The sequence below is a fragment of the Hyperolius riggenbachi genome, chromosome 4 (assembly GCF_040937935.1).
Source record: "Hyperolius riggenbachi isolate aHypRig1 chromosome 4, aHypRig1.pri, whole genome shotgun sequence".
NCBI lineage: Eukaryota > Metazoa > Chordata > Amphibia > Anura > Hyperoliidae > Hyperolius > Hyperolius riggenbachi.
In genome coordinates this window covers 281,926,808-281,953,952 of record NC_090649.1, presented here as the reverse complement: position 1 = coordinate 281,953,952, position 27,145 = coordinate 281,926,808, and the positions used below count along the sequence as shown (strand labels likewise).

The 27,145-nt window shown below is 41.3% G+C and overlaps 2 protein-coding genes across 2 annotated transcripts in view; one reads left to right on the top strand and one right to left on the bottom strand.

Annotated features, from left to right (window-relative positions):
* Nucleotides 1-20,615, top strand: part of TRAPPC3L (trafficking protein particle complex subunit 3L) — a 107,319-nt gene extending 86,704 nt beyond the window's left edge. Inside the window, exons 5-6 of the mRNA XM_068231338.1 lie at nt 16,232-16,417; nt 20,205-20,615. Coding sequence (XP_068087439.1) covers nt 16,232-16,417; nt 20,205-20,324 — 306 coding nt within the window. The 3' untranslated portion in view covers nt 20,325-20,615. The remainder of the gene's footprint in view (nt 1-16,231; nt 16,418-20,204) is intronic.
* On the bottom strand, nt 1,461-14,824 carry CALHM5 (calcium homeostasis modulator family member 5). The gene is made up of 2 exons (XM_068231337.1): nt 13,805-14,824; nt 1,461-2,343 (listed from the first exon to the last, which is right to left on the bottom strand). Exons 1-2 carry the CDS (start codon nt 14,342-14,344, stop codon nt 1,966-1,968), a joined length of 918 nt encoding a protein of 305 aa, XP_068087438.1. The 5' UTR covers nt 14,345-14,824; the 3' UTR covers nt 1,461-1,965.
* Nucleotides 20,616-27,145: the final 6,530 nt, after the last annotated feature.

Genomic DNA, 27,145 nt, shown 5'->3' with positions numbered 1-27,145 from the left:
CTCCGACTAATGCTGGGAATACACGTTTCGTTTTTGCCTTCGTTTTAGCCTTCGTTTCGATTGTGCCTTTTGTCCTTTTCGTTCCCTAAATAATCGAACGTACGGTTAATATCACCACCCACGGTTTCGTTTTTTTTTTCGATTCTGATGGTTTTGTTTTTCCAATGATCGAAGGCTGCAAAGAAACGAAACGAAAATCCCTTTTTACAGGGACGGACTGACATAAACGAACATATAATCGATCTGAACAGCCATCAAGCCTACCAATGGCTCGATTAGATGGATAAAGAGAGATAATATCAAACATGTTCGATCACTAGTCGTTCGTTTTTGGGGTCTATTAATCGAAACTATAATGAGATTATGACTATTTTCACATACGTTTTCAACACTCGATTCGTTTACTGAACGAATCGAAGGCTAAAACGAAGGCAAAAACGAAACGTGTATTCCCAGCATAAGTTAGTCGTGGAGAGGGCTGTTATCTGACTTTTATTATCTCAACTGTAATTGAACTGTTTACTTTTCCTCTGCTAGAGGAGAGTTCATTACTTCACAGACTGCTCTGAAAGACACATTTTGAATGCTGAGTGTTGTGTAATCTGCACATATTATAGAGTGATGCAATGTTAGAAAAAACACTATATACCTGAAAATAAAAGTATGAGAATATTTTCTCTGCTGCTAATCTTCTAGTAATTATTCATAGTACACAACCAATTCACTATATCATATATTTTTTTTCGCTTCAGTGTCTCTTTAAGGAAAGGGGTTTTGGATACATTGTGTTTTTTAAAGTACCATCAAGGCCATGCACCAAAATGACCTGCTGCACCCTGGCTATCCATGGAACGCCAATGTACAGCACATGGAACACCACAGCAGTACGCATGGCTGGATGTAGAGATTCTTATTCCACACAGAAGTGGTACCGTAAGTGTAAATGTGGAAAGAGGTAGCTGTATGCGACTAAAATAAGGACACCGCCTTGAGAGTAGTTTACACTTAGAGAATAGCTTGCCAGAGATTGAACGACCACCATTTTAAGGTTAAAAAATGTACTTAGGTTTTACTGTCTTCGTGAAATATGCACAATTTACCTTGTATGCGGGAGAGAACTGATTGTACTAATCATTTTGGAAACTGTCTGTATACTGTAAGTGTAACATTTAAACAATATAACATAAAATCAGGAGTAGTAAAAAAAAAAGCTGTAAACATCTGTAATAAAAAAAAACACATTCTAGGCACCAAGCAGTTTTCTTAGGTATAATTCAGCTGGCCGTGCAAAAAAAATAAATAGAATAAAATAATATATATATATATATATATATATATATATATATATATATATATATATATATATATATATATATATATATATATTATAATTTATTCTTTTTCACTAACACATTCTGTAGTGCTGTATAGATAAATAGTTATAGTTATAGTGTGCTAAGTAAACATAAATAGGTCAGTCAGAAAATACATCCATACCAAGATCCAATAGGTGAGAGGACTCTGCCCATACCAGCTTACAGTTTTCTAATGGAATTGTCAGTTAGTGGAAGAATACATCACTACAGGAACCATTTGTTGATAAGACAAGTTGTGCATGATGTACAGATGTACAGAGATGTCAAAATAGTGGATTCAGTGTCAGGACGCATAGATCTGCTTGTGTGTGGGGTAATCTCATGTCTGCTTCCATTGTTCCCTCTGCCTTGTGGAAATTTTGGTTCTTGGCTGGATGTACAAACGTCTTGGGATATATACATGTATGAAGACAAATGTGTTAAGGATGAAGCCAACCCAAGATCATGTAGGGTTTGATGGCTTAATATGAAGCATGTGACTCTTTTATGGTTTCATCATGTAACACTTTATAAGCATTGCACACTTCCTTTGTCAAAATGAACAGCCAGTTGTCCTCCATTCATCCTCCAGAGTAAAGAAATGCATCAGTTATACTGGTCCATCTACAAAGTCCATCATGAATTCTTTTCCACTGCCGCTTTCTCCATGCTCAACGAATTTGTGCAGAGTGCTGTAATATTGGTGATCCGGATTAAAAGTGTACAATGCAGATATCTTCTCCCAGGCTTTATTACTGGGCAGGTCAAACTCTTCTGCCTCTTTGTTTTCAAAGAAGCTTTTCAAATTTCTTTCGGCAAGTTTTGTGGCATATACTTGTGCAAGCTCATCAAATTTCTCTTTCTCCTTGCTGACGTACATCTTCCAGAACTCCATTTGAACAGAGCTGACTCTTGACCAGCAGTTAGACCAGCAAGTGCATAGCAGCGACAGTGAAGTAAGTGTTGCTATGAGAAACCAGCCGATAACCTGAAAAAATAAATGCAAGACCAGGATAAATACTAGGTATTCGTTTGTCATAGGTTTACTATTTTGAGGTAAATTTGCCTGTATGCACTCTCATATACTTAACATGGTTGGTATCCATAAAGCCATGTATCCTAATTCCAAGTACTTACTTAAAGCCCAACTAAATCCAGACCTGAACAAGGAAAATCAATGAACAATCTGTCTGAGAAGTGATTATAAACAATGTATAGATGTACATGGTGGACAAAACTCATGTTTCTTGGCCAAAAGTGCTCCCAAATGCAGCTTGCTTACCTCTCTGGATTAAGCTGATGGAAATATGCCAGTTGTTTGGCTATCATGCTGATCTTTTTTGCCAAAAACGTCTCAGTCCTTGAAGAAGTCAAAACATCTGATATGCAGACGTGTTCTGGGTCACTTATTAACCTCCTTGGCGGTAATCCCGAACTGAGTTCGGGGTAAGCCAGCGCGGAGGATTTCTCAGGCCCTGGTGGGCCGATTTGCATAATTTTTTTGTTACACGCAGCTAGCACTTTGCTAGCTGCGTGTACTACCTGATCGCCACCGCTACGCACCGAGCCGATTCGCCGCTATGCGCCGCGCTGCCCCCCCAGACCCCTTGCGTAGCCTGGCCAATCGCCGCCAGGCTACGCTAAGGGGTGGATCGGGACTCCCCCAGACGCCTTGACGTCGATGACGTCATCCCGATCATCGGCATGGCGACAGATGAAGCCAGGCCGGAAATCCCATTCTGAACGGGATTTCCTGTTTGCTCTGATCAAGGGGCAGGGGGCTATCATGTAGCTAGCGCTAGGCTAGCTACATGATTTAAAAAAATAAAAATAAAAAAAAAGTGCTGCGCCTCCCCCCTGGCGATTTTATTGTAACGCCAGGGGGGTTAAGATAGCAAAAAAGGAAGAGAATCAGCACAACAAGCACAAGAAAGTGATACATACTTTCACAATCCTCCCTGTTCTTTTTCCTTAAAATAGATTTGTGAATTTTGCCAGCTGTCATATTAGATGCGTTTTGTCCTAGAGGAAGGTGTGCATTACATTAAAATTAAATGAAAACATCCTAGTGTTTTATTTGGCCTCATGTTGCTCAAGTCTCCTTTTTTAAATAAATTGTCTAGACCTTCTCCCCTTTACTGTACTATGCAAAAAGCATGTGAAGTCCAGTCATGCTCTTTGCTCCCTCTGGTGGCCGGATCATATTTAGCAGCTCAGTGACCATCTCTACAGAGGAATACATGGAATAATTGTAGTTAGTGAATGGATATTCTTATACAGAGACCCAAGACACATAAGCTAAGAGCCCTATAGGTTCTAAGCAAGTTTGCTGCTGCATTGATTGGTCTTTAGCACATGTACACTGTACAACATGTGCAGGAACAGTCAGTATATACTGGCATGTATGATCATTCCACGACTGATGAACCATTTGTTCATTGGCTATCTCAGTTTGCTCTGCAGTACAATGCAGTTATGATCAGCAGAGAATCCAGTTATTTTAATTAGATTGTTTCTTTATTAACCACCCTGGCGTTCTATTAAGATCGCCAGGGCGGCTGCGGGAGGGTTTTTTTTTAAATAAAAAAAAAACTATTTCATGCAGCCAACTGAAAGTTGGCTGCATGAAAGCCCACTAGAGGGCGCTCCGGAGGCGTTCTTCTGATCGCCTCCGGCGGCCAGAAGTAACACGGAAGGCCGCAATGAGCGGCCTTCCGTGTTTTGTTTACTTCGTCGCCATGGCGACGAGCGGAGTGACGTCATGGACGTCAGCCGACGTCCTGACGTCAGCCGCCTCCGATCCAGCCCTTAGCGCTGGCCGGAACTATTTGTTCCAGCTGCGCAGGGCTCAGGCGGCTGGGGGGACCCTCTTTCGCCGCTACTCGCAGCGGATCGCCGCAGAGCGGCGGCGATCAGGCAGCACACGCGGCTGGCAAAGTGCCGGCTGCGTGTGCTGCTTTTTATTTCAGCGAAATCGGCCCAGCAGGGCCTGAGCGGCACCCTCTGGCGGTAATGGACGAGCTGAGCTCGTCCATAGAGGCATTAAAGAGGAACTGTGCTGAAAAGAACGTAATGAATAAAATTGCTTAATTTTACAGCATTACTTTATAAATCATTTAGTAAGTGTATGCCTATTGTAAAAACTTTCCTCACCCTGATTTATATTCTGGAATGTATCAAAGGTGGCAAAATATTTAGTCCTGTTAGGTGCAAAATGTTTGTTTACTGAGAGTTCCACAGCCAGTAAAAACAATATTTGGCCTCCTAGCTAGCTTGAGTACCTGTCACACTTCCCCATCCTGAAGGCTAAAACACTGGTTGCGAGGAAGACACAGGAAGCATCTGGGCTATTCAGGCTTCCCTCTACGTAGGTAAGTATCTAACTTTTTTGTTTTCACTTCACTTTAAAGTAAACGTGAAGAAAAAAAAGGTTTGAATTTGGGTACTTACCCTGAGAGAGGGAAGCCTCTGCTTCGTCCAGATTCTTCCCCTGTTGCCCCCCTCCTCGCTGTTTTAGCAAGGGCTTGTCAACAAAGCCTGCCCAAACTGCGCAGGCACAGACAGCTGGCGCTTACGCACTAGCACGGAACCGAGCGGGCTTGGCTTTTTCTATTGAACCCCAGCAGCGGCTCTGTTCTACTGTGCAGGTACAAGCTGTCTGCGCCTGCACAGTGCGGGAGAACTCCTTGGAACTTTAGGGGTCCCATCACTGGAACAGAGAGACATAGAGGGACAGAGGTTAGCTTCTGGTAGGTCCAGAGGCTTCCCTCTCCCAAGGTAAGTATTCACATTTTCTCTTAAAGCAGTAGGATCAGCCATACTATGCCAGGGGGAAAAAACATATATAAGTAAGTATAAGCCTACAGTTTAGGCTAAATCCTGATGTCATTTCTGCCCTTTACTTTTTTTTCTTTTCTGCTCCAATCGCTGAGTCACCTCAGCCTTGCTTGTAAACCAAGTGAGCAGGGGATCGTGTTTCAGATAGGCAGCTAGGCAGGGAAATAAATGGAAGAGGAGGAATATATTATAGATAAAAAGAACCCCCAGCATGCAACTGTTTGGCACTGACTACTAAAGGGCCAGTGTTCCTTAAGTATGTGATAACTCCAAATCATAACAGCAGAAAAAGTTTTGAATGCAGGATTAGCATCTTTATCACTTAATACACTCAGACCAGTTGCTGTTGAAATTAGATTTTTATGGTGACAATCCCGCTTTAAAGAGAACCTGAGGTGAAAATAAACTATTGAGATAAACCATTATATTTATCCTCCTACACCTAAAAATGACTTTTTTTTTAAGTATCTCAGGGTTTTATTTTATATTTAAGCATGTACAAAGTAGGTTGAATGTTTTGCTGTCTCTAATCAGTGGCAGCCTATTAAGTGTCCCAGAGTTAGAAAAGTCAATAGTTCATGTATTTTATCTCTCTCTGGCCTCAGAAGTTGTATTCTGCCAGGAAAACTTTTATGCCTGTAATTTGCTTATCAGTGATGTTTACTATAGTCCCAACAAGGTACTTACAGAAGCTGTCACTTCCATGCCTATAAATTAACTCTTTCAGGCAGCAAAATAAATCAAGTAAAATAGCCTGGTTATTAATATGTTTTGAACTGTACATATACGGTAAATGTTTATCTCATCTTGTCATATATCGCCTCGGGTACACTTTAACCACTTCCGGATACCGGGTGGTTTGGCTGATCTGTGCTGCGGGGGCTCTTCAGCCCGCAGCACAGATCAGAAATCAGGCAGGGCGATCAGACCTCCCCCCTTTTTTCCCCACTAGGGGGATGTCCTGCTGGGGGGGTCTGATCGCCGCCGCGCTGCTGTGCCTAGCGGGGGGGGGCTCCTCAAGGCCCCCCTCCGCAGCACTAGTCCTCCCTCTGCCTCCTTCCCTCCCTCTCCCGTCCCCTGTGTGCGGCGCAGGACGGAAAGCCGTCCTGCGCCGGATAGGATAGGCTTTAGCCTATCAGATGCCGGCGATCCCCGGCCAATCAGAGGCCGGGGATCGCCGATCTCCTCTACGGCGCTGCTGCTGCGCAGCGCCGTATATATGTAAACACCGGGGAAGATCTTCCCCGCGTGTTTACATTTACCCTGCGAGCTGCGATCGGCGGCTCGCAGGGTGTTCACGGAGACACCCTCCGTGAACTGACATGGAACGGCCGCTCATACGAGCGGCCGTTTCCATGGAAACCACTTCAGGATTCAGGGGCGTAGTTAAGCGTACGCAGAATCCTGAAGTGGTTAAGGATCTCTCAGGATTACTTTAAACTTTAAGCCAGGAGAAAACTCTTCTGCAGTGTGGGGTGAACTTGGTTGTCTAGTATAACTTTCCTAACACATGAAAATATAATACCACTATTATCTTCACTTTACTACCTATATAAATCTAAATGTCTACTTACTATGGGCTCAACACTGCCAGCGTACTGTCCAGATGGGAAATAGAGATGCAATTAGGACTGTGTGCTATTATAAAATAAGCCGACACTGTAACAAATGGCTCTAGCCTGATGGTTATTTGTAATGTGATTACTCTGCCCTCTTGTGGTTACTTTACTGTAGCTCTTTACACTGTAAATACAAATCAAATAATAGCATTGTGGTTTGCATAACGAAAATCAGCAGACTCAGAATCAGAATCAGTTTTAGTTCGCCAAGTACAGCAGAGCTGTACTCGGAATTATTTGTGGTACACATGGCATGGGCATAGGCATAGTATAGGACTCCTCAATATAGATAGGTTTTCTCTTTGTACAGTGTAATAATTTTATTCTGTGTTTAAGAAAATTCTGTCCTATAAGGAAAAGTCACTATTGCAATAATACTTAAAGAGAAACTGTTGCGAAAATCTTAAAATTTAAAACACATATGGTACAAATAAGTACATTTCTTCCAGAGTAAAATGAGCCATAAATTACTTTTCTCCTATGTTGCTGTCACTTACAGTAGGTAGTAGAAATCTGACATTACCGACAGGTTTTGGGCTAGTCCATCTCTCCATAGGGGATTCTCAGCATGGCCTTTATTCTTTATAAAGACATTCCCTGAAAAATATGTATGCAATGATGCTGGCCAGCCTCCTTGCTCACCCTACACTATTTTGGGCAGTTGGACGGAGCAACTGCCATTCACTAAGTGCTTTTAAAAATAAAGAAAACCCTGAGAACCCCCCATGAGAAGATGGGCCAGTTGGTAATTTCAGATTTCTACTACTTGCTGTAAGTAATAGCAACATAGGAGAAAAGTAATTTATGGCTCATTTAACTCCAGAAGAAACGTTCTTCTTCTTTGTATATGTTATTGTGTATTTTAAATTTTAAGATTTTCGCGGCAGTGGTCCTTTAAAGCCAATGGGTACCAATCTAAAAATAAAAAAGTCAGTTACTCACCTAAGGAGAGGGAAGGCTCAGTCCTAATGAGCCTTCCCTCTTCTCTCCCGGTGCCCTCGGTGCTGCGCTGGCTCCCCCGTTCGCGTCTGCCGCCACAGGGACTTCGGAGGGCTTCGGGAGCACTCGGGCTTCCGAAGACGGGCCGCTCCATACTACATACGCGCGAGTGCGTCATAGAGGTCGCTCGCGCATGCGTACTATGGAGCGGCCCCGTCCTCGGGAGCCCGAGTGCTCCCAAAGGCTTCCGAAACATCCCTTTGGCAGCGGAAGTGGCAGTATTTGACTAAACTGGTCGAATACTGCTACGGGGGATCCTGCGCGGGACCGGGCATCGGGAGAAGAGAGGGAAGGCTCATTAGGACCTTCCCTCTCCTTAGGTGAGTATCTGACTTTTTTATTTTTAAATGGGTAAACATTCACTTTAAGGCCTCTTAAACTGATACTATTTTTGGTTACTGTCCATAAATGTATTCAGACTAATGCTTATTACAAAGGAAACAGTGCCAAATGGCCTCTGTTGCAGGGCCGGATTTCTAGAAAGGCCCAAAGGCTCGGGCCGCAGCCCAAGGGGGCATCTGGACATGAGAGGGGTTTTGCTACATACTGTATGCAAGAGGAGGCTAAAAGTGGGGCGGAACACATGAAAAAGGAAAAATGAAGCTCAAGGAAGCTGTTCATGAGGGGCTGCCTAAATGGATGATACACACAGAATCGGAGGGTGCTGCTGCACAAGAAAGGGCAGCCACAACATATGCGGCCTAGGGGCACAAAACATATACATTTGGCCTTGTTCTGTTGAAAGTACATTGATGTCAGTCATTGCCCCTCCACCCACTGGGCCTGATTTTTAAAGGTTCCCAAGCTGAAGATCATTGAAGAACATTAGTAATATAGTAGACTGGGTCTGATTTTGGTAAATATTGTCTTCGACTACTTGGCAAAATATTCCAACTTTGTATGCACATATACCCACAAGGGAACTTTATTTTTAAAGTGTACCTATAGGAAAAAAAAGTGCCCCAAAGGGGTACTCACCTAAATAGGGGAAAGCCTCTGGATAATCCAGACCCTTCTCCCATCCTCCTCCACTGTGCCATTTCGACAGCTTGTGCCTGTACTGTAGTACTTACTGCTCATGTGGAAGCCATCTGCACCTGTGCAGAATCACGGACCCAGTTGAGCTCGTTTTTTCTGCTAAAGCTCAAGAGGGTCCGTACTATTGTGCGACCGCACGCCTGCGAGCTTCAGGGGTGTCAATGCTGGAATGGCCTGGCAGGGAAGAACAGGGGAAGTCTCTGGAGGATTCAGATGCTTCCTTTATCCCGAGATAAGCAACCATTTTTTTTTCAGTTTGCAAACCTCACAGATTTGCTATAAGCAAATGCAGGCAGTCCTAGATTTAATAAAAAAAATATCGCTGCAAGTACGTGCGTACATTCTCAAATGCAGGATAGATTTCAGTAATCTTTGCCCTCATCTGATGCCACCATGAGGGGCACATCTAACTGCAAGCAATGTTTAATAAATCCTGGCCAAGTTTTTCAGGGTTCTGTAAACCTGAAAAATTTTAGTAAATCACACCCATTATTGTTTATTTATAGTTACATACTGTCAATCCCCTACTTCAGAAATTCTAACATTACTCTGATCTTCAAAAAAAATTGCTGTATTTCTTGCTGCCAACACTCATTGAAATATTTTGCTCGTCTGGTCAATACATTAAAATTCTGACTATTGGAGACTCCTTAAAAACAAACAAACAAACAAACAAACAAACAAACAAACCCAAAAGAGGTTCTAACCTGTTACCACGTTTTTAGAAACAAAACTACAAGTTTTACTTGCATTTAGCTTGATATTCCATCCTTTAACAGGCCAAAAGAATAATAGGCAGTGGTTTTGTTTCCTTAACAGCTTTTTTAATTTTTGGCAAAGTTTTCAGCAATGGTAAGTTAGGCATCTGTTTATCAATGGTAAATTAGGCATCTGTCTATTCTCTCTACAATGTAGGAGGTGGCCAGAAATTGGGAAAGATCTGTCAGGGGTGATGATATGAGATACTTACCCCTCAATGGATGTACACACCCTAAACTTGTACCAAAATGGTGTAAATAGATACATTCTAATAATTAGGGGTAACAAATTGATATTTAAAATTCACACATAATCAGTTATTAAAATTAGTTTTAAATAATATATGATGGAATGACTAATAGATAAGCAATACAAATATAAATATATAGTAAATATTATATATGCTCCCAATCCATCCAACCTAGGTATTTTTGGTAAATAAACATTATCCAGCTGAACAGAAATTGCCCACTCTTAAGGTGCGTACACATGCACTACTATAAGGAACGTCGGGTCCGTCAGACCCTCCCACTGGGCGGGCGTTCCAGTGACAGTAGAGCGGATCGTTCAGAAACCGTGTGTACAGTCTGCCGACAGACTGTACACACGCTCTACTATCGCTGGAATGCCCACCCAGCGGGAGGGTCTGACGGACCCGTCGTTCCTTATAGTAGTGCGTGTGTATGCACCTTTAGCAACTATTGAAAAGTGTGTACCTTTAAAAAAAATAAAGTTTGATCATTTATAAATAACCCTGGATTCCTAGGTTTGATGCAATGGAAATGTATATACTGTATGTACGTAATTATTGTTTAATCAAATAATCATGAACAATTCAATACTAATTTTAATGCCTAATTATTAATTTGTGAATTGTAAATACCAATTCATTACCTCCTACTTTTTAGAATTAATTTATCTAATTTTGATACCCATTTGTAATGAAATATTAGTGCTTACATTGATGACTATGTTGTTATTGTGTCAATTGCCTAAATAGCCAAAAGTACTTGTGTCCTAAACTATATATATGTACTGTTAATGTGGGTTTAATATGCGTATTTATTTTAGCATACAGTTAATTTATGTTATTCATAGGCACTAATACCTGATGAAGTAGGCAAGTTCCACAAAACATATTGTTTAGTGCTTTTTATTATGTCTTCTTTTTGCCATTTAGACTGTGCACACTCATTAAGGGATATGTACTTCTTACCCTTTCAGAACTTTCACTAAGTTTTTTGGGGCCTCCTGTACTAGAGAGTGAATAGTTCCTGTTCAATCAGACCTATCAATTATTGCTCCTTGGACTCTCATCTAGATCGGATACTTGAATGACTGTGACTGTGAAGAGAGTCCTAAACCCAACTAGAGATGAGTATAAAGTCTCTCCATGAGTGTTCAAAGTGGTTACCTGATTGGTAAAAATCAAGAGCAAAAATTGTATCACCCACCTTAGAAATTGATTAACAACCTTTCATTAAATACCAGAAATAAGCCCGCCTGGGCTCTGCCGTGACCACCCTTCTCCCCCCCCAGCCACGCTCCCGCACGAGCACACACACCTGCCCCCCCCTTCCCCCGTCCTCCTGCTGTCTCAAGTCCACCCGCATGCCGCGCATACACGCTAGGCAAGACGCAGGGACACAGGAGGACACAATTACACAAAGTTTTTATTATATAGGATTAATAATCGATAAAACTTCCAGCTTTAAAGTGAACCAGAGACGAAGCACCGTCATGCATTTTACCATATATATCAGTGGGAACATTAGAGAAAACACCTACCCTGCTCTCTGTTTCCTTCTTCACTGCTCAGCCGGCTTGTTACCAGCGCTGATAAAATCCCGACTGAGCATTCAGTCTGGCTTTGCTCAGGAATCATAATATTCAGTAGTGGTGTATTGTGGGTAACCATAAATGTTCACTTATAGCTGAATTATTGCAAATGTCCTTCTGTTTTAAGAAGGGAAATCACACCAAGCAATGCTTATTAGTAGGAGAGCTTTTCGGTCTCTTTTATTCCCCTATACATTCCTAGTGGTTTGGGTCACCCCGAGCTGCTTGGTTACTCTGTTTCACCTTAGGATCAAGCTCCATTCTTACATTTTAAAGAAAAAGGCCCATATGTAATTCGTTTTCTCCTGAATTATCTCCTTGGAGATAATTTTCATATTCTCTGTAAAATAACATTTAAGCAATTGAAAAAGTACTCAAAACTTGGTGAAAAAGTACAATCAAAATAATTTTTTAGTATTTTCTTGCCTGCTAGTGGTTTAACCACTTGAGGACCCACCCTTTACCCCCCCTTAACGACCAGCGCTGTTGTAGCTGATCTGTGCTGGGTGGGCTCTGCAGCCCCCAGCACAGATCAGCGTGCAGGCAGAGCGACCAGATCGCCCCCCTTTTTTCCCCACTAGGGGGATGATGTGCTGGGGGGGTCTGATCGCTCCTGCCTGCGGGTGTTGCGGGGGGGGGGCACCTCAAAGCCCCCCTCCGCGGCGAAATCCTCCCCCTCTCTCTCCTACCTGGCCCCCCCTGGTAAGCCGGGCTGCACAGGACGCTATCCGTCCTGTGCAGCCAGTGACAGGCTGTCTCCGGTCACATGGTGGCGATCCCCGGCCGCTGATTGGCCGGGGATCGCCGATCTGCCTTACTGCGCTGCTGCGCAGCAGCGCCGTACAAATGTAAACAAAGCAGATTATTTCCGCTTGTGTTTACATTTAGCCTGTGAGCCGCCATCGGCGGCCCGCAGGCTATTCACGGAGCCCCCCGCCGTGAATTGACAGGAAGCAGCCGCTCGCACGAGCGGCTGCTTCCTGATTAATCAGCCTGCAGCTGGCGACGCAATACTGCGTCGCTGGTCCTGCAGCTGCCACTTTGCCGACGCGCGTTATGAGTGCGCGGTCGGCAAGTGGTTAAAAGGCATTTTATGACAAGGTGTGAAAATATCACAGAGGAGGAAACTCAGAAGAAAAAGGAATTGCATATGGCCCAAAGGTCCATATGCAATGATATTTTTCTCCTCAGTTTTCTCCTATGAGATAATTCTTTCATCTTCTATTTAAAGTAACATTTCAACACTATTCAATTGAAAATGTATAAAAAAGTAGGTAAAAAAAGTACTATCAATATAGTTTTTAGTATTTTCTTGCTTGCTGTTGGTTTTAAAGGTATTAACTAAGGTATATTATAACAAGTTTAAAAATATCACCTAGGAGAAAACTCAGGAGAAAAAGTGAATTGCATATGGGCCAAAATGACAATATCTGTCTGTCTGTATGCATTTTTTTACATTTCCATATCCTGAAAGGTTGCACAGGCATTCCAAAAATATAAGTGTGAATATAAGATATAACAAACTGCCTTTTGTCTGCTTGACCTGCTGTGAGGTAATATTACACCCCAACGGTGGGGTACTGCTGTTTCTGCCTAAAGATTCTTCAAATATTCTGTTTGAACTATATGTGCACTGATCATTACAGCTCACCTGCTTGATGTAAGTCATGCTAATTTCGCTTGCGTGATGCTATCTTTGACAGCTTGAGGATCTTTGCAAATGTTTAGCTTGAACTATACATGTGCATGCCACCTTTGCCAGCTCCTTACACTCCTATTGGATCCTTGGATCTGCTGTGATTGTGCTAATCTGCATTTGCTTCAATTAACTGTGTGGTGTATGCTTCTCCTATGCAAATGCTTTACATCTGCTTACTGCTTTATTTCAACACTAACTGGCTTGGATTTCATCTGTCTGCCATCAATAGCTTTGTGGAATTTATAATCATTAAAACTGCATTAGTTTATTTTGACATGGACTGTAGAATTCTCTACACTGTTCTAGTTCAAAGTTAGCCGTACAAATGGATGCATATGCTATTTAGGTGACAGACCATATTCTGTGGATTTAGGCAGGGGGAGTCCTGGGGTTGGAGGAGGTTAAAGGATTTGGGGTGCCCGGGCACATCTTTTATTGTGTTTCTAATGTAATACTGATGGATTAATAAAGGTTTTTGATATTTTGAATATAATTAGTTTGTTTGTGATCAATGGAGCCATACCCTCCACATACTCACATTTTTTAATATGAATATAAGATATGGTGGATATAACGGATAAAATGCATGTTTTGCCTACCTAGCCACCATAAAATTGGAGACTCTTAAAATGATAAGACAATAGTTTTATTGCACCTACCTGTGACTGTGCTTGAAGAAGCAATACGACCTCCTGAGTTTCATTAGCAGACATTGCGGCTTTGCCACAGGTCACTTTGAAGAGTTGATCTGGACAACGGTCAGATTTGTACTTACACAGAAAATTGACAAAGTCTGGGTTCTTCCAGCCACTCATGGCACATGCATAAAAAGAACCATGTAACAAGGCAATTGAAATCCACATGACAGGAACTATGAGAGCATTCAGTGTCAGCTGTCCAAAGACAAAGATGCATTGACAACGTTTTCCTTTTGGACAAACCTTCTTTGGATTTATACAGCAGCCTGTAAAGAATTTCCAAGTCCTGCTATTCAGGAAGTAACTTATTATCATGAGCACAAAAGCTGGAGCAAAGAGAAATACAAGGCCATACATAAGGTTCTGCTCGCTGCATGGACACTGGAAGGCCACCAATGTAAACAGCTGCTGGCCTCCCACTGTCACCAGTGTTAGAAAGCCATAACCGATAGCTGATTTCTTCTCTGCACATAGCTTAACCAGTTTCTGCAAGGTGTCCATCCTGGATATGTGAATGCAGTCGGAGAAAACCCAGTTTTGTTTCACAAATATATGCCTGAGTTACCGGAAAATATTCAAAGCAAGAAACCAGTTTGTCAAGTTTTACACTGTAAGGATCTGATGTCACTTTCTAGTAAACCACCTTTTAAAGTATCTATCAAAGCCTTTCTGCAGGAAAGAGTGTCCATTATCTTGTTGAAGGTATTTTCAAATATTACTAACAAAGCTGTATAATTCATGACAGGATTTCCAGGATAGTTTTACATCCATGGGGATATCAGAATTAACATTATGGGATCTATGGAACATCTAACTGACACATTACATATGTATATATTCTGCGTAGGTCACAGTGTCTAATGATGACAATAACTGTGCTGTGTTTATGGTGTAATCCTATAATCTCATCTGGAAAACTACATGAAATGCCATGAGGAATCAGTGACTATGTAACAAAATTGCAACATGGGCTGTTAGAGTACAAATTACATTTTATGTTGGTACAAGTAAGGTTGTGCACCTGTTGCTATAGCAACCATTGCTAGGGTTAAAAGCAGATGAAATTTAATTAGGAAGGGTAATACTGTGCAGATATACCAGTATTTCAACATGGCTGGGTATTAAACATTTTGCCCGCTGATAATAGCAACAGTTTTAAAGACACAATTATTTTCTTTCATACTTACTTAATTTTTTTTTTATAAAATCATTTTAACAAAACATATGTCATCTACAGTATCTACCACTACTTAAAAGTAGCTACCTCCACTTACACCTGTGCACCCGGTGTGTGGATGGGCCTAAAAAAATAAAGGGTAGCCAAAGACCCTATGCACTATAGTAGATCTTTCTTTCCACGACTGACTGACATCTGCTTCCTGCTTTGACCAAACAGAGAGCAAATGCTTACTTAATCTGGCCCAAATTGGCTGGTTTTGCCAACTATTATTTCATATCAATGGGTGCCTTTACCAGTCATGCATTGGTTCTTGTATTTCTGTTGAAAGCCTAATCCAGATTTCTTTCTTTTTATGCAAGAGGTAAAGTCGCGTATCTATGGACTGTGTTCTCCAATGATTGCCTTATTTTCACATTCTCACTTGGTGAATACCTGCAGTTTCATTGAGCACTGTTTCAGGTGACAATAGCCTGTAATGTTGACAGTCATATTTGCTCAGTGGCAGGCTGCCTGAAAAATTACGCATCTGCACCTAGTCTTTAGCACTGGGCCATGCAACAAGACAAAGATCCAAAGCACATCAGCAAATCAGCAATGACAGCGCTATATAGAAAAAAATAATGTTTCAATTCCCACATCTAAGTCATTTACCTGATCAAAATACTGTGTCTGAACTTTAAGAGAACTGTGCCTAAACGAATGACAAAAACTTAATGAACTGAAGCAATACTGTAGAGAAGAGCAGGCAAAAATTCCTTCATGGCAATGTCATAAACTGATGGAGTCACAATTCCTTCAAGTTACTGCTGCTCACGGTTGTTGTACAGGCTATTAAATGTTTTGCTGTGCATAGTTTTTTTCCCTACCAGTATTCTCTATGTTGGCATCATTTTTGTTAAACATATAGTGACACGGAGGAATCTTTTGTGTGTTATTTTACTATGATTTGCAAATCTGCAAAGGACCAGATGATTTTTATTATGCTAGAATGCATACAACTTTAGCATTAGAAGGGGGTGTACTTTTTTTTCTCATGACTGTATCTAGACAAACTTAAGGGTTTTTAGTGTATTTCTTATGGCTTGGAGTGTTCATTTTTTGTGTCATACTTTATTTTTAAGTTATAGTGCCATTTTCTGAAAATGTATTGCTTATACTTGAGTTTTGCTGGCTGACCCAAAACTGTAATCTTATTTTCAAAACCACAGGTAGCCTTTAAAATGTACCTTGGGATCACTCCTTCTACAATCGGTGGTAATGATGGTGGAAATGAATTCTCCCTCATATTAGATAAAAATCCACTTGTTGACTTTGTGGAAGAGCTTCCATCTGGCAGGCCATCACTGAGCTACTGCAATCTTCTCTCCGGTGTTTTGAGAGGAGCTCTAGAAATGGTATGTTGTTTTGTTTATAATAGTGATAATCATCATCCTCATCACGTTCCCCAATCATTATGATCAGTCAATGAGTCCTACAGTTACAAAACTTACTGGTAAGTGCTGGTGCGAGTCAAAATTATGTGATCTGCGAATTCAACATGATTCAATTAACATTGCACTGCCGTGTTCGATTGGCAGTGTGAGAAAGAACAGGTTTGGACAATTTCATTTCTCCCTTATTCAGTTTGTGGTGTAGACATGGAAAAGTGATGCTTTCTGACAAAAGAGAGGGCAGATGAGAGAGAAACTTATCACCTGCTATACATTCATCTAGAATTTTGCATCTTGCACCAAAACTGATTTTAGTTAAACTGACCACTATCACAAAAATCGTAAATACATATGAACACATTCAAATAAGTAGATTTCTTCCAGATTAAAATGTGCTATACATTTCTTTTCTCCGATGTTGCGATTACTTATAGTAGTTAGTAGAAATCTGACAGAGCAAACAGGTTTTAGACCAGCTCATCTTCTCATGGGGGATTCTCAGGGGTTTCTTTATTTTCAAAAGCACTTGGTGAATGGCAGTTGCTCCGTCCAACTGCTGAATAAGTGCAAAGCCAGCTGGGAGGTTGGACAGCATCTTTGTATAAATCCTTTTAAGGGCCAGTGCACACCAAAAACTGCTAGCGGATCCGCAAACGCTAGCGGTTTTTTAAACTGTTTTTCAGAGCGATTCTAGGCATGTTTAGAGCGATTTTCTAAACACGCCTAGCGTTTTTTGGAGCGTTTTTGCGTAGATTTTATATTTTTTACAGTAAAGCTGTAACTGAACAGCTTCTGTAACAAAAACGCTTGGAAAATTGCTCTGATCTAGCGCTTTTCAGAGCAGTTTCCCACTTTCTGATTCTTTACATTGAGACAGAAACGCCTCAGAACACCACAAAAATTCTACAGAACCAGAGTTTGCATTTTGGGAAAAAACAAACTGCTCTGGTGTGCGCCATCCCATTTACATTCATTAGCCAAGCGGTTTTCACCTCGAGTTTTTTAAAAAGCTCAGAACCGCTCTGGTGTGCACCAGTGCTAAGGGTGTGTCTTCTTTAAGAATAAATGCCATACTGAAAATACGTCATAAAGAGATGTGCTAGCCAAAAACCTGTTGGTTCTGTCCGATTTTTATTACCTACTGTAAGTGACAGCAACCTTCAAAAAAGGTGTAAGTTATGGCTTATTTTACTCTGGAAAAAAATGTACTTCTTATTTGTATAGGTTTACATGTATTTTAATGTTTTTTGTGATAGTGGTCCTTTAAAGGAATACTGTAGTGGGCTCGGGGGAAAATTAGTTGAACTTACCTGGGGCTTCTAATGGTCCCCCACAGACATCCTGTGCCTGCGCAGCCACTCACCGATGTTCTGGTCCCGCCTCCAGTTCACTTCTGGAATTTCTGACTTTAAAGTTTGAAAACCACTGCGCCTGCGTTGCCGTGTACTTGCTCCCACTGACATCACCAGGATCCTTCTGCACAGGCCCAGACCATACTGGGGCTGCGCAGTACACTCCTGGTGACATCAGCAGGAGCGAGGACATGGCAACGCAGGCGCAGTGGTTTTCAGACCTTAAAGTCTGAAAGTCCAGAAGTGACCCGAAGGCAGGGCCAGAGCATCGGTGAGTGGCCGCACGGGCATAGGATGTCTGCGGGGGACCATTAGAAGGTAAGTTCAACTCATCCCCCCCCCCCCCCCCCTACAGTATTCCTTTAAAGAAAAAGAAAACGTAGCGCAGCATGAAGCTGCCTCGGTACTTACCTCGGGTCAGGTGTGCTTTAAACGTTAATAAACCTTTCTTTGAAATAAAAGCCAACAATAAATTCTTGATTGAAACAATTTAAAAAATAAAGTATTTTTTCATCTGTATATTTCTGTTTCCTCTTCTGTATCCTTTTTACTTGTTGATTAGTATGGCTTTGTAACATGAATTGGCTACAGGCAAACTTGCATTTCTGTGGATCTGGATGTGTGTCCCGGTTTTAGAGACAAGGGAAAGGGATAATTTGCATATTTAGTGGTAATGCATTGTGGGTAACCACAAATGTTCACTTATAACTGAATTATTGCAAATTTCCTTCTGTTTTAAGAAGGCAATTACACCAAGCTTTGCTTTTTTAGTAGGAGGGCTTTTTGGTTCCTTTTATCCCCCTATACATTCCTAGTAGTTTGGGTTACCCTGAGCTGCTTGGTTACTCTGTTGTACTGGTCCAAGCCCTATTTCATACAGCCTTAGCAATCCCTGCCATGTACTGAAGAGGACCAAAAGTCTGAAACAGGCTGTCTACATATGGCTGTGTAAAACTTAAAGCTATAGGCTTGCTATACACCAGCGGTTCTGGATGCTTGCTTTGCTTAACAAGGGCGAAAAGGGATATTTTGCATATTTAGTGGTTAATTTGCATATATTCAGCAGTGGTGCTCTGGGAGACAGCTCGAGCTCACTCCAACCTGAATTATCGCAAATTCTTTCTGTTTTAGGAAAGCAAACTTTTGTTTTTCTTGCATATTTAGTGGTAGTGCATTGTGGGTGTAACTGAATTATTGCAAATTTCCTTCTGTTTTAAGAAGGCAATTACACCAAGGTTTTAGAGACATTAATGATTCCCATATTCAGTAGTGATGCATCATGGGGGATCTTTCCTGTCCAAAAAAGCTAAATAATTATAAATACCTTCTTTCCTATAAATGCAAAATTATATTTAGTTTGTTTTTTTAGTAAAAGGGCTTCTAGGTTCAAAAATCCAGAACACTGGATTGCCTTTCACTACTCATACCTACTCAGGAATGGTTTTAGGTAAAATGGGGCCATGGGAAAAAAATGAATGTGGGGCCCCTTATGTTTTGATAGTAGGGCCCGTTATGTTTTCATACTGTACTGACAGTAAACTTGTGACCTCTTCAGTCTCTTACTCATGGGGCCCCTAAGGAGCTCAGGTACCTAGGCTATTGCCCAGTTTGACCATATGGGAGTGCCAGCCCTGACACAACTTGTCATACAATGTGCTGTAAAATGAAGCAGCTCTTAAATGACTGAACAGCCAAAAAATGTCACCTATGGTACTTATTATATATATATTATATATTGTGCAAATATCAACACATTCATACCTGGCCTGGACATCTGCTTGGAAGGTCTATGGTCTCCCTGTGTTTACCTGGCTGGGTTTCCTCCAACACCCTAAAAACCTACTGAGAAGTTAATTGGTTCCTCTCAAACATTGCCTAATGCTAGGTAAACACCATACAATTTTCTGGCAGATCGATTATTTCCAACATGTCCGATCTGAATTTCGATCAATTTTTTTTTTGCAATTGTTTTTTTTTATTCTTTTTTTGATCTTTTTTTTATTGAATTTCATTAAGTTCTATGAAAACCAATCGAAAAAACGATTGAAAAAGGATTAAAATTCAGATCGGACATGTTAGATATAATTGATCTGGCAAAAAATTGTATGGTGAGTACCTAGCATTAGACTTTGATAGTGATATTAGACTACAGTGGGGATTAGATTGTGAGCTTCTGTGAAAGACATGACTATGGACTTATAAAGTGCTGTGGAAAATATCAGCACTATAGAAATGAGAAATAATAATGGGTGCTTCAGATTTACCTGCATTCAAATATTTTAGTTAATAAACACTATTATTTTTGCAAAGAAATCTCAACAAATACTGTATGTTCCCACTAAACTGATAAATCGGTGTTTAGCTTTCTGCCTTCCTCTTTGTCATGCTGTCTGTTGCAGGTTCATTTGCCAGCTGATGTCACTTTTGTCCAAGACAGACTGAAAGGAGATGATGTTACTGAAATAGGAATCACATTCCTGAGGAAGACAGATGACAGGAAAGCTAGAAGAAATAAGTGACCAAACCACTCTGAGTCTGCAGGATATACCTCTTTCTTTGTAATATTATGGCTGGAACCTCTAGCTGGATATACATTACATTGTATTTCAAATACATTTTTGAATAACTGAATCTTTTACTGTAAATTTGATGTTTACTAAATATGTTAACACATACGTATGTATATATTCTCATAATTATAACATTACAACTATAGTCAAGGTCTCATATACATAAATAATAGACAGTGGGGCTCTCTGGGGGTAACTGTAAGGAATAAATCCACCCAATATTTTTATTTGAGTTTTGAACAGCCCATAAACCACCATGAAAGGAGAATTATTTGATTGTGGTGGTGGTGGTGATTGGGGGGGGGGGGGGGGGGGGGGGTTAAAGGGGTTGTTATATACATTTTTAATGTGTCTGCCATATTTGTGTGCCACATTTCAAAAGTCCAATATTTAAGCCTTATTTTATGTTGAACTATAAACCTGTCTTGTGATCTTGAGATTTTTTTCTGTGAGGCCATGGAATTTACACATGTATACAAATATAGGTGTGTAAGTGAAGATGGAACAGCAGGTGTTTTTGGTAAAATGTAGCTGTTCTACATGCTATATGTAAAGTTACAGCAAGATAATGATAAAGATAAAAAATAAGAAGAAATATAAATAGGAGAGATGTCTTCCCTAAGTACTTTGATAGAGCTATATCTGCTTGGTCATTTGTGCATAGTTTCAGGTTGTAACGTTCTGCATTACATGTTTATCAAGTGGTTTTTACGTATCATTTTCCTCTTGGCTGTTCACAGTTTAGTGCCTGTATTCTTTTTAGAGCAGTCTCATTTCAAAGTAACAGAGAGCTGTACCTAGTCAGCCAATAAAGGAAACATTACAATGTAGGTTTAATAAAACCTTTTGTTCATATACAGTCCCTCAACATTCCTTATGGCCAGGAAATCTTCCTCATTGACTGGGCCTAGTGCAGCAAAGATGTTCAGGAGGAACTGTAGTAAAAATAATGTCATTAATAAAATTTCTTTTACAATATATATTTATAAATGATTTCGGCAGTGTTTGCCATTGTAAGATTTCTCCTTACCGATTTACATTTTGAAATTTAGCACTGGTAGCGACATCTTTAGTACTGTCAGGTGATCTCTGCAGAATGTTTGTTTCTAACAATTCCAAAGCAAGTGAAAATAATGCCTGGTCTCTCAGAACGCATTGGGAGGAGAATTCTACATAGCTAATAAGCCTAGGCTAACCATTACTGGGAGGGAGTATACCAATATACAGCAATATTTAGATGAAGGAAGTGTTTCTAGTGCTGAATAATTACTGCAAAAGTGGGTAACATTTACTGCATTCTACTAAGTCACTACAGTGCCGCTTTAAAGAGGTAATGCAGTTTTATATGTAGGAGTGTTTCTCACAAGATGGTACAACCACAGACATGTCCAAATGCATCATGTTCAGAAATATCACACAAGGCCATACTTACGAGGCATGCAAAGCTGATGACAATATGTTTCCCATGGTGACCTACTTACTTATTTATTTCAGTGAAAGCATTGTTTAGATTGTAAGCTTACAAGGGCAAGACTTTCCGACTGTTCCTTGTAACCACTCTTATATCATTAGACAACTGTCTGTCTATATTAGTTACTATCATATTTGTGTTGTTTGCCATCTTTGCATTATACACCCATGTTTTATATTTACTTTGCATAATGCTACAGAAAATGATGACACTATATAAATCAATAATCATAATGACAATAATAACTTGTATTGAAAGAAATAGCTTTGGTTGTATTAATATGAATGATGTCTGTCCAGCACAAAATGGAGATATCGTATATACTTGACTATAAGTCTAGGAATTTAAGCCTGACTCACTATATAAAAGTATAGGGGTTGACTTGTACTCAAGTCGGACCTAAATTTCTGACTCATAGCCCAGGCTGTGGGGGGCCCACTTTTCACTCAACGTTTGATTCCCAGCAGCCAGCAGGCTTTATAACCCCTCTCCCATCGTCACCTTTTGCTTGGAAAATCACTACTCACTGTATAGCTTACATTTGATATGATGTTTTAGATGCATCTGTTGCCCATGAGACACTGACATTTTTAATAACCAATAGCTGCAACACTGAGTAATGTGTGTACTTTTAGTGACATTCCGATTTGCACCAATATATCCAGAGGTAAGTGAACTTTCTTGATAAAACCAATGCCCAGAAAACACAGGTCTGAAAGTGCAGGCCACAACAAACAAGGAAATGGCAGGGGAAAGATACTGGATTTCAGTGCTTACTAAGAGGTTGGATAATGGCTGTACTTGGTGACTTAGATGAGTTATTGGCTGCAATACTTTTATGCAGTGCAGTCATTAACCGCTCCTGGTCTCCAAGTGCAGCCATTAACTTTGCTGGGTAGACTTATACTTGAGGCAATGCAAAAAAACAGCTTAAGAGGGTCAAATATTGGAGTCAACTTATAAATGAGGTTGACTTATATTCGAGGATATACGGTAGTTCTGGCAAACCCACACGCTGTTGTGAGAGGTAGGGGCAGTGAGCTTTTTTTTTTTTTTTTTGCATGACAAGGAGATGAGACAATAGCCTTGATTTATAAAAAGCAGTGCGATAAACAAAATCTTGTCGGGAAAATACTGCACTCGGTATTTTCCCGGCCTGTGTGCTAGTTCATAAAGATTTCCCCAGCTGCAGTTGAAGGTCGATAAATTACCGCAGCCCATTGAGCGGCAGAGTAGAACAGTGTGGCAATATTGCTCTTTTGCCCTGCACAGATGACTCACACAGATTTTCCCTGCCTGCACAGATGACTCGCACAGACGACTCACAGACTTTCCCTGCCTGCACAGATGACTCGCACAGACGACTCACAGACTTTCCCTGCCTGCACAGGTGACTCGAACAGACGATTCAAAGACTTTCCCTGCCTGCACAGATGACTCACACAGACTTTCCCGCACAGATGACTCACACAGACTTCGGCTCCCTGCACTTTGCATTGTTAACGCCTCACCAGAGGTGTCAGTAACTATTGTCAGGCTTACGGCTTGTTGAAGGCTTTATGAATTGACATTTGCTGACAATTTACTGACATGTGTTGGAGGTAACTACATCCAAGTCGGTAATTTATCTCCCTGGTCGATAATGTCAGCTTTTCATACAGTAACAGCCTTTATAAATTGACACATTGCTAAGTGGTAGGGAAAATCTACTGTTTTCAGCATTACCGCATGTGGTAATGCTTTATGAATCGAGGCCTATGTCCATCAATGTGGGAGTAGAGATGAGCCAAAAAATTACTCCTAAGATAATACTTAGCTTTACAGAAGTTGGGGCTAGAAAATTTGAATAACAAAAATGGAGCTTTGCTGCTCCTAACTATTGTCTCATGAGTAGAGCTAATTGATATATTAGCTCATACATGTAAAACTGAGCCAGATTAAGACTATAAAAGGCAACAAGAGGAGCAACAAATATAGGACCCTGCCACCCTGTTGAAAGGATGTCTCACCAGTATAGGTAGGTGGATGTCCCACCAATATAGGTAATTGGAAGTCCCCCCAGTATAGGTAGCCAGGTCACCCCCCCCCCCCCCCCCCCGTGTAGGTAGCCAGATAACTCTCTAGTATAGGTAGTCAGATTATCCTCCAGTATAGGTAGCCACTAAAACATTAAAGAGTGCCACTGGTACCCAAAATATTCCCTACTGAACCACATGGACCACTGTAGTTCCAGAAGTGATGTCACACTTAGGTTTCTAGCTAACCCTCCATCAGGTGATTGGAGGTAATGCACCAAATAATTGCATTGATGACAATTTTAGGAGGATCTATCCCGTTCTTTTCTAACTGAATAAAGGTAAGGTGTGGCTCCTGAGATGGACCAATAAAGGTCAGAGACTAACTAAGGGCTGATTTGTAGTGACAGTGTATCCACAGAGTCCATCCCTTTTTCAGAGTAATGGCAATGTATCCATTGTGCACTGAAAATGCACGCAGCAGAGCGTTGTGCAGTGCATCAGATGCTTTGCTATTATATTTAATGGCACGACATCTGGACGGCAACACATATTCAGACACAAAACATTCGCTGTAGGTCTAGCTCTGTCTTTTCAGTAGGTAGTCTCTAGAAAAATGTAATGCTTTATTTAACAGCGCAAAGCAGCCCGGGGCTGTCGAAACTTCACAGGATGCATATTTTTCCATTTGAATCAATGTTACAGTGCCTCTTTCTAACGGGAAAGGATGTGGTAAAACAGCTGTAATACCACTGAGCAGTTTTTGCGTTGCTTTTAAAATTATCATAACTCCCAAACCACTAAAAAAGAAAAAACAACAACAATGATAGTGGTGTAAGCAAATCTCAGAAAAACCTGTCAGTTCCACTTCCTTCCTGGTTTAAATCAAGATAAATTTAGTTGAATAAAGCCCCAGTTAAAAAAAAATTAAGCAATGATGCAGTAACTTAGAGGAACTGTAAAAAACACATGCATTGGTTCCATCCTGCCTGGTCTATATGCAGTGTAAAATGCCCCAGTGTACAGAGCAATGACACAGTGACAACAGAATTAAAAAATAAAAAGTGAATAATATACTAGCTGATCCCTCCTGGTCCAATACGTTGTAGATAAAGCAGAGTAAATCTCAGAGCACACATCAGACACATTAATAGCAGACAAAAGAGTTTTAACAATTGTAGCAGTTTCTCCCTGCCTGGTTTGATATGGTAAAAATAAATGATGTAGCATAGGCCCCAGACACAGAAATTACACAGTAACAGTGGATAAAAGAAAACTCTATACAATTCTGCATCAAATTGTCCCTGACACACTACAGTCTATGACAAATGTCTTACTTTATGGTTTATGCTGCACAGTGCAAACCTAACAAACAGAATAGGTGGAAAGTCTGCATATTAGACCCAGGGGTCTAGTCCTAGGAAAAGAGGTGAGTGGACTCACCCTTGAAAGCTCTGCCGCGCGCCAAAAATTGGCGTGGTTAAGCATAACGTGGGTGTGGTCATGGGTGGGGCCAAATATACATGACCTTAGCAGTGATGTAAAAGGTCTGCCAGGGAAGTTTGAGCTCTGCCGTAGTGCATCCCCCGAAAATAGATGTAATCTGACAGCATTTCACCAGAAAGACACGTAATCTGGTAGAAGTTCCTCCAAAATACAGATAATATGGCAGTGGTTCCCCCAAAATAGACAATGTGGCAGTAGCAGTTCCCCCAACATACACATAATCTGGAAGCAGTTCCCTAAAATACACGAAACCTGACAGCGGATCACCCAAAATACACATAACACCCAAAATACATATAATTTGGCAGCAGTGGTCCCCCAAACATAAACAATCTGGCAGCAGTTCCCCAAAATACACTTAATTTGTTAACAGCGGTTCCCCAAAAATGCAGATAATCTGACAGCACTTCCCCCAAAATCGGTACCCCCAGCATAGGTAGCCAGGTCTACAGGTGTCCCCAGTATAAGTAGCCATGAGTATAGTTGTCCCCAGAATAGGTAGCCAGGTGTATAAATGTCCCCAAAATAGGTAGCCAGGTGTATAGATGTCCAGAGAATAGGTGGCCAGGTGTATATGTTACATAAGTAGCCAGTGTGTAGTAGTCCCCAGTATATGTAGCCAGGTGTATAGCTGTCCCCAGTATATGTAGTCAGTGGGTATATGTCCCCAGTATATGTAGCTAGGGGTATATGTGACCAGTATATGTAGCTAGAGGTATATGTGCCCAGTATATATAGCCAGGGGGATATGTGCCCAGTATATGTAGCTAGGGGTATATGTGCCCAGTATATGTAGCTAGAGGTATATGTCCCCAGTATATATAGCCAGGGGGATATGTCCCCAGTATATGTAGCTAGGGGTATATGTGACCAGTATATGTAGCTAGAGGTATATGTGCCCAGTATGTATAGCTAGGGGTATATGTGCCCAGTATATGTAGCTAGGGGTATATGTGCCCAGTATATGTAGCTAGAGGTATATGTGCCCAGTATATGTAGCTAGAGGTATATGTGCCCAGTATATGTAGCTAGAGGTATATGTGCCCAGTATATATAGCCAGGGGGATATGTGCCCAGTGTATGTAGGCAGGGGTATATGTCCCCAGGTAGCCAGGTGTGCCCCCAGCAGGAGGGGAGCAGCGCAAAGAAGCAGAGCTGTGTGGACAACGGGGAAGGGAAGACGTCTCCCCCCCCCTTGCCTCACCTTGGGACTCCCCTTCCTGCCTCTCTCTTCCGGCGTTTTTAAATCTCGGTGGCTAAAGTGGGCGGAGACTTACCGTTGTTCTTCCAGCCACTCAAGACCAGACTAGCCGCGCACAGAGCAGAGTGTCCCTTGCGGCTGGAAGAACAGTGGTAAGCTCCACCCACTTTAGCCGCCAAGATTTAAAATATCTGAGGGGAGAGGCAGGAAAGGGAGTCCCAAGGTGAGGGAAGGCGAGGGGGAGACGTCCGCCCTTCCCCGCTGTCCACACAGCTCTCCTTCTCTGCGCTGCTCCCCTCCACACATGCCAGAGTGGACGGCGTCCACCCTCTGAAATAAGCAGGTGGACGTCGTCCACCCGCGTCCACGCCCCACTCGACCCCTGAATAAACCCCTTGTTCATCTCTAAGAAATCCAATTCAGGATCACTTTAAGCTATAGACAGGTATCAGATGGTTATTCGATGTAGGAGAACAATCTGACAACCATCATTAAAAATCCACATATTATGACTTTGAAATAAATCAAATGGAAGCATATTTGTCTGATTTTTACACAATATTACAGTGTTCTCCTC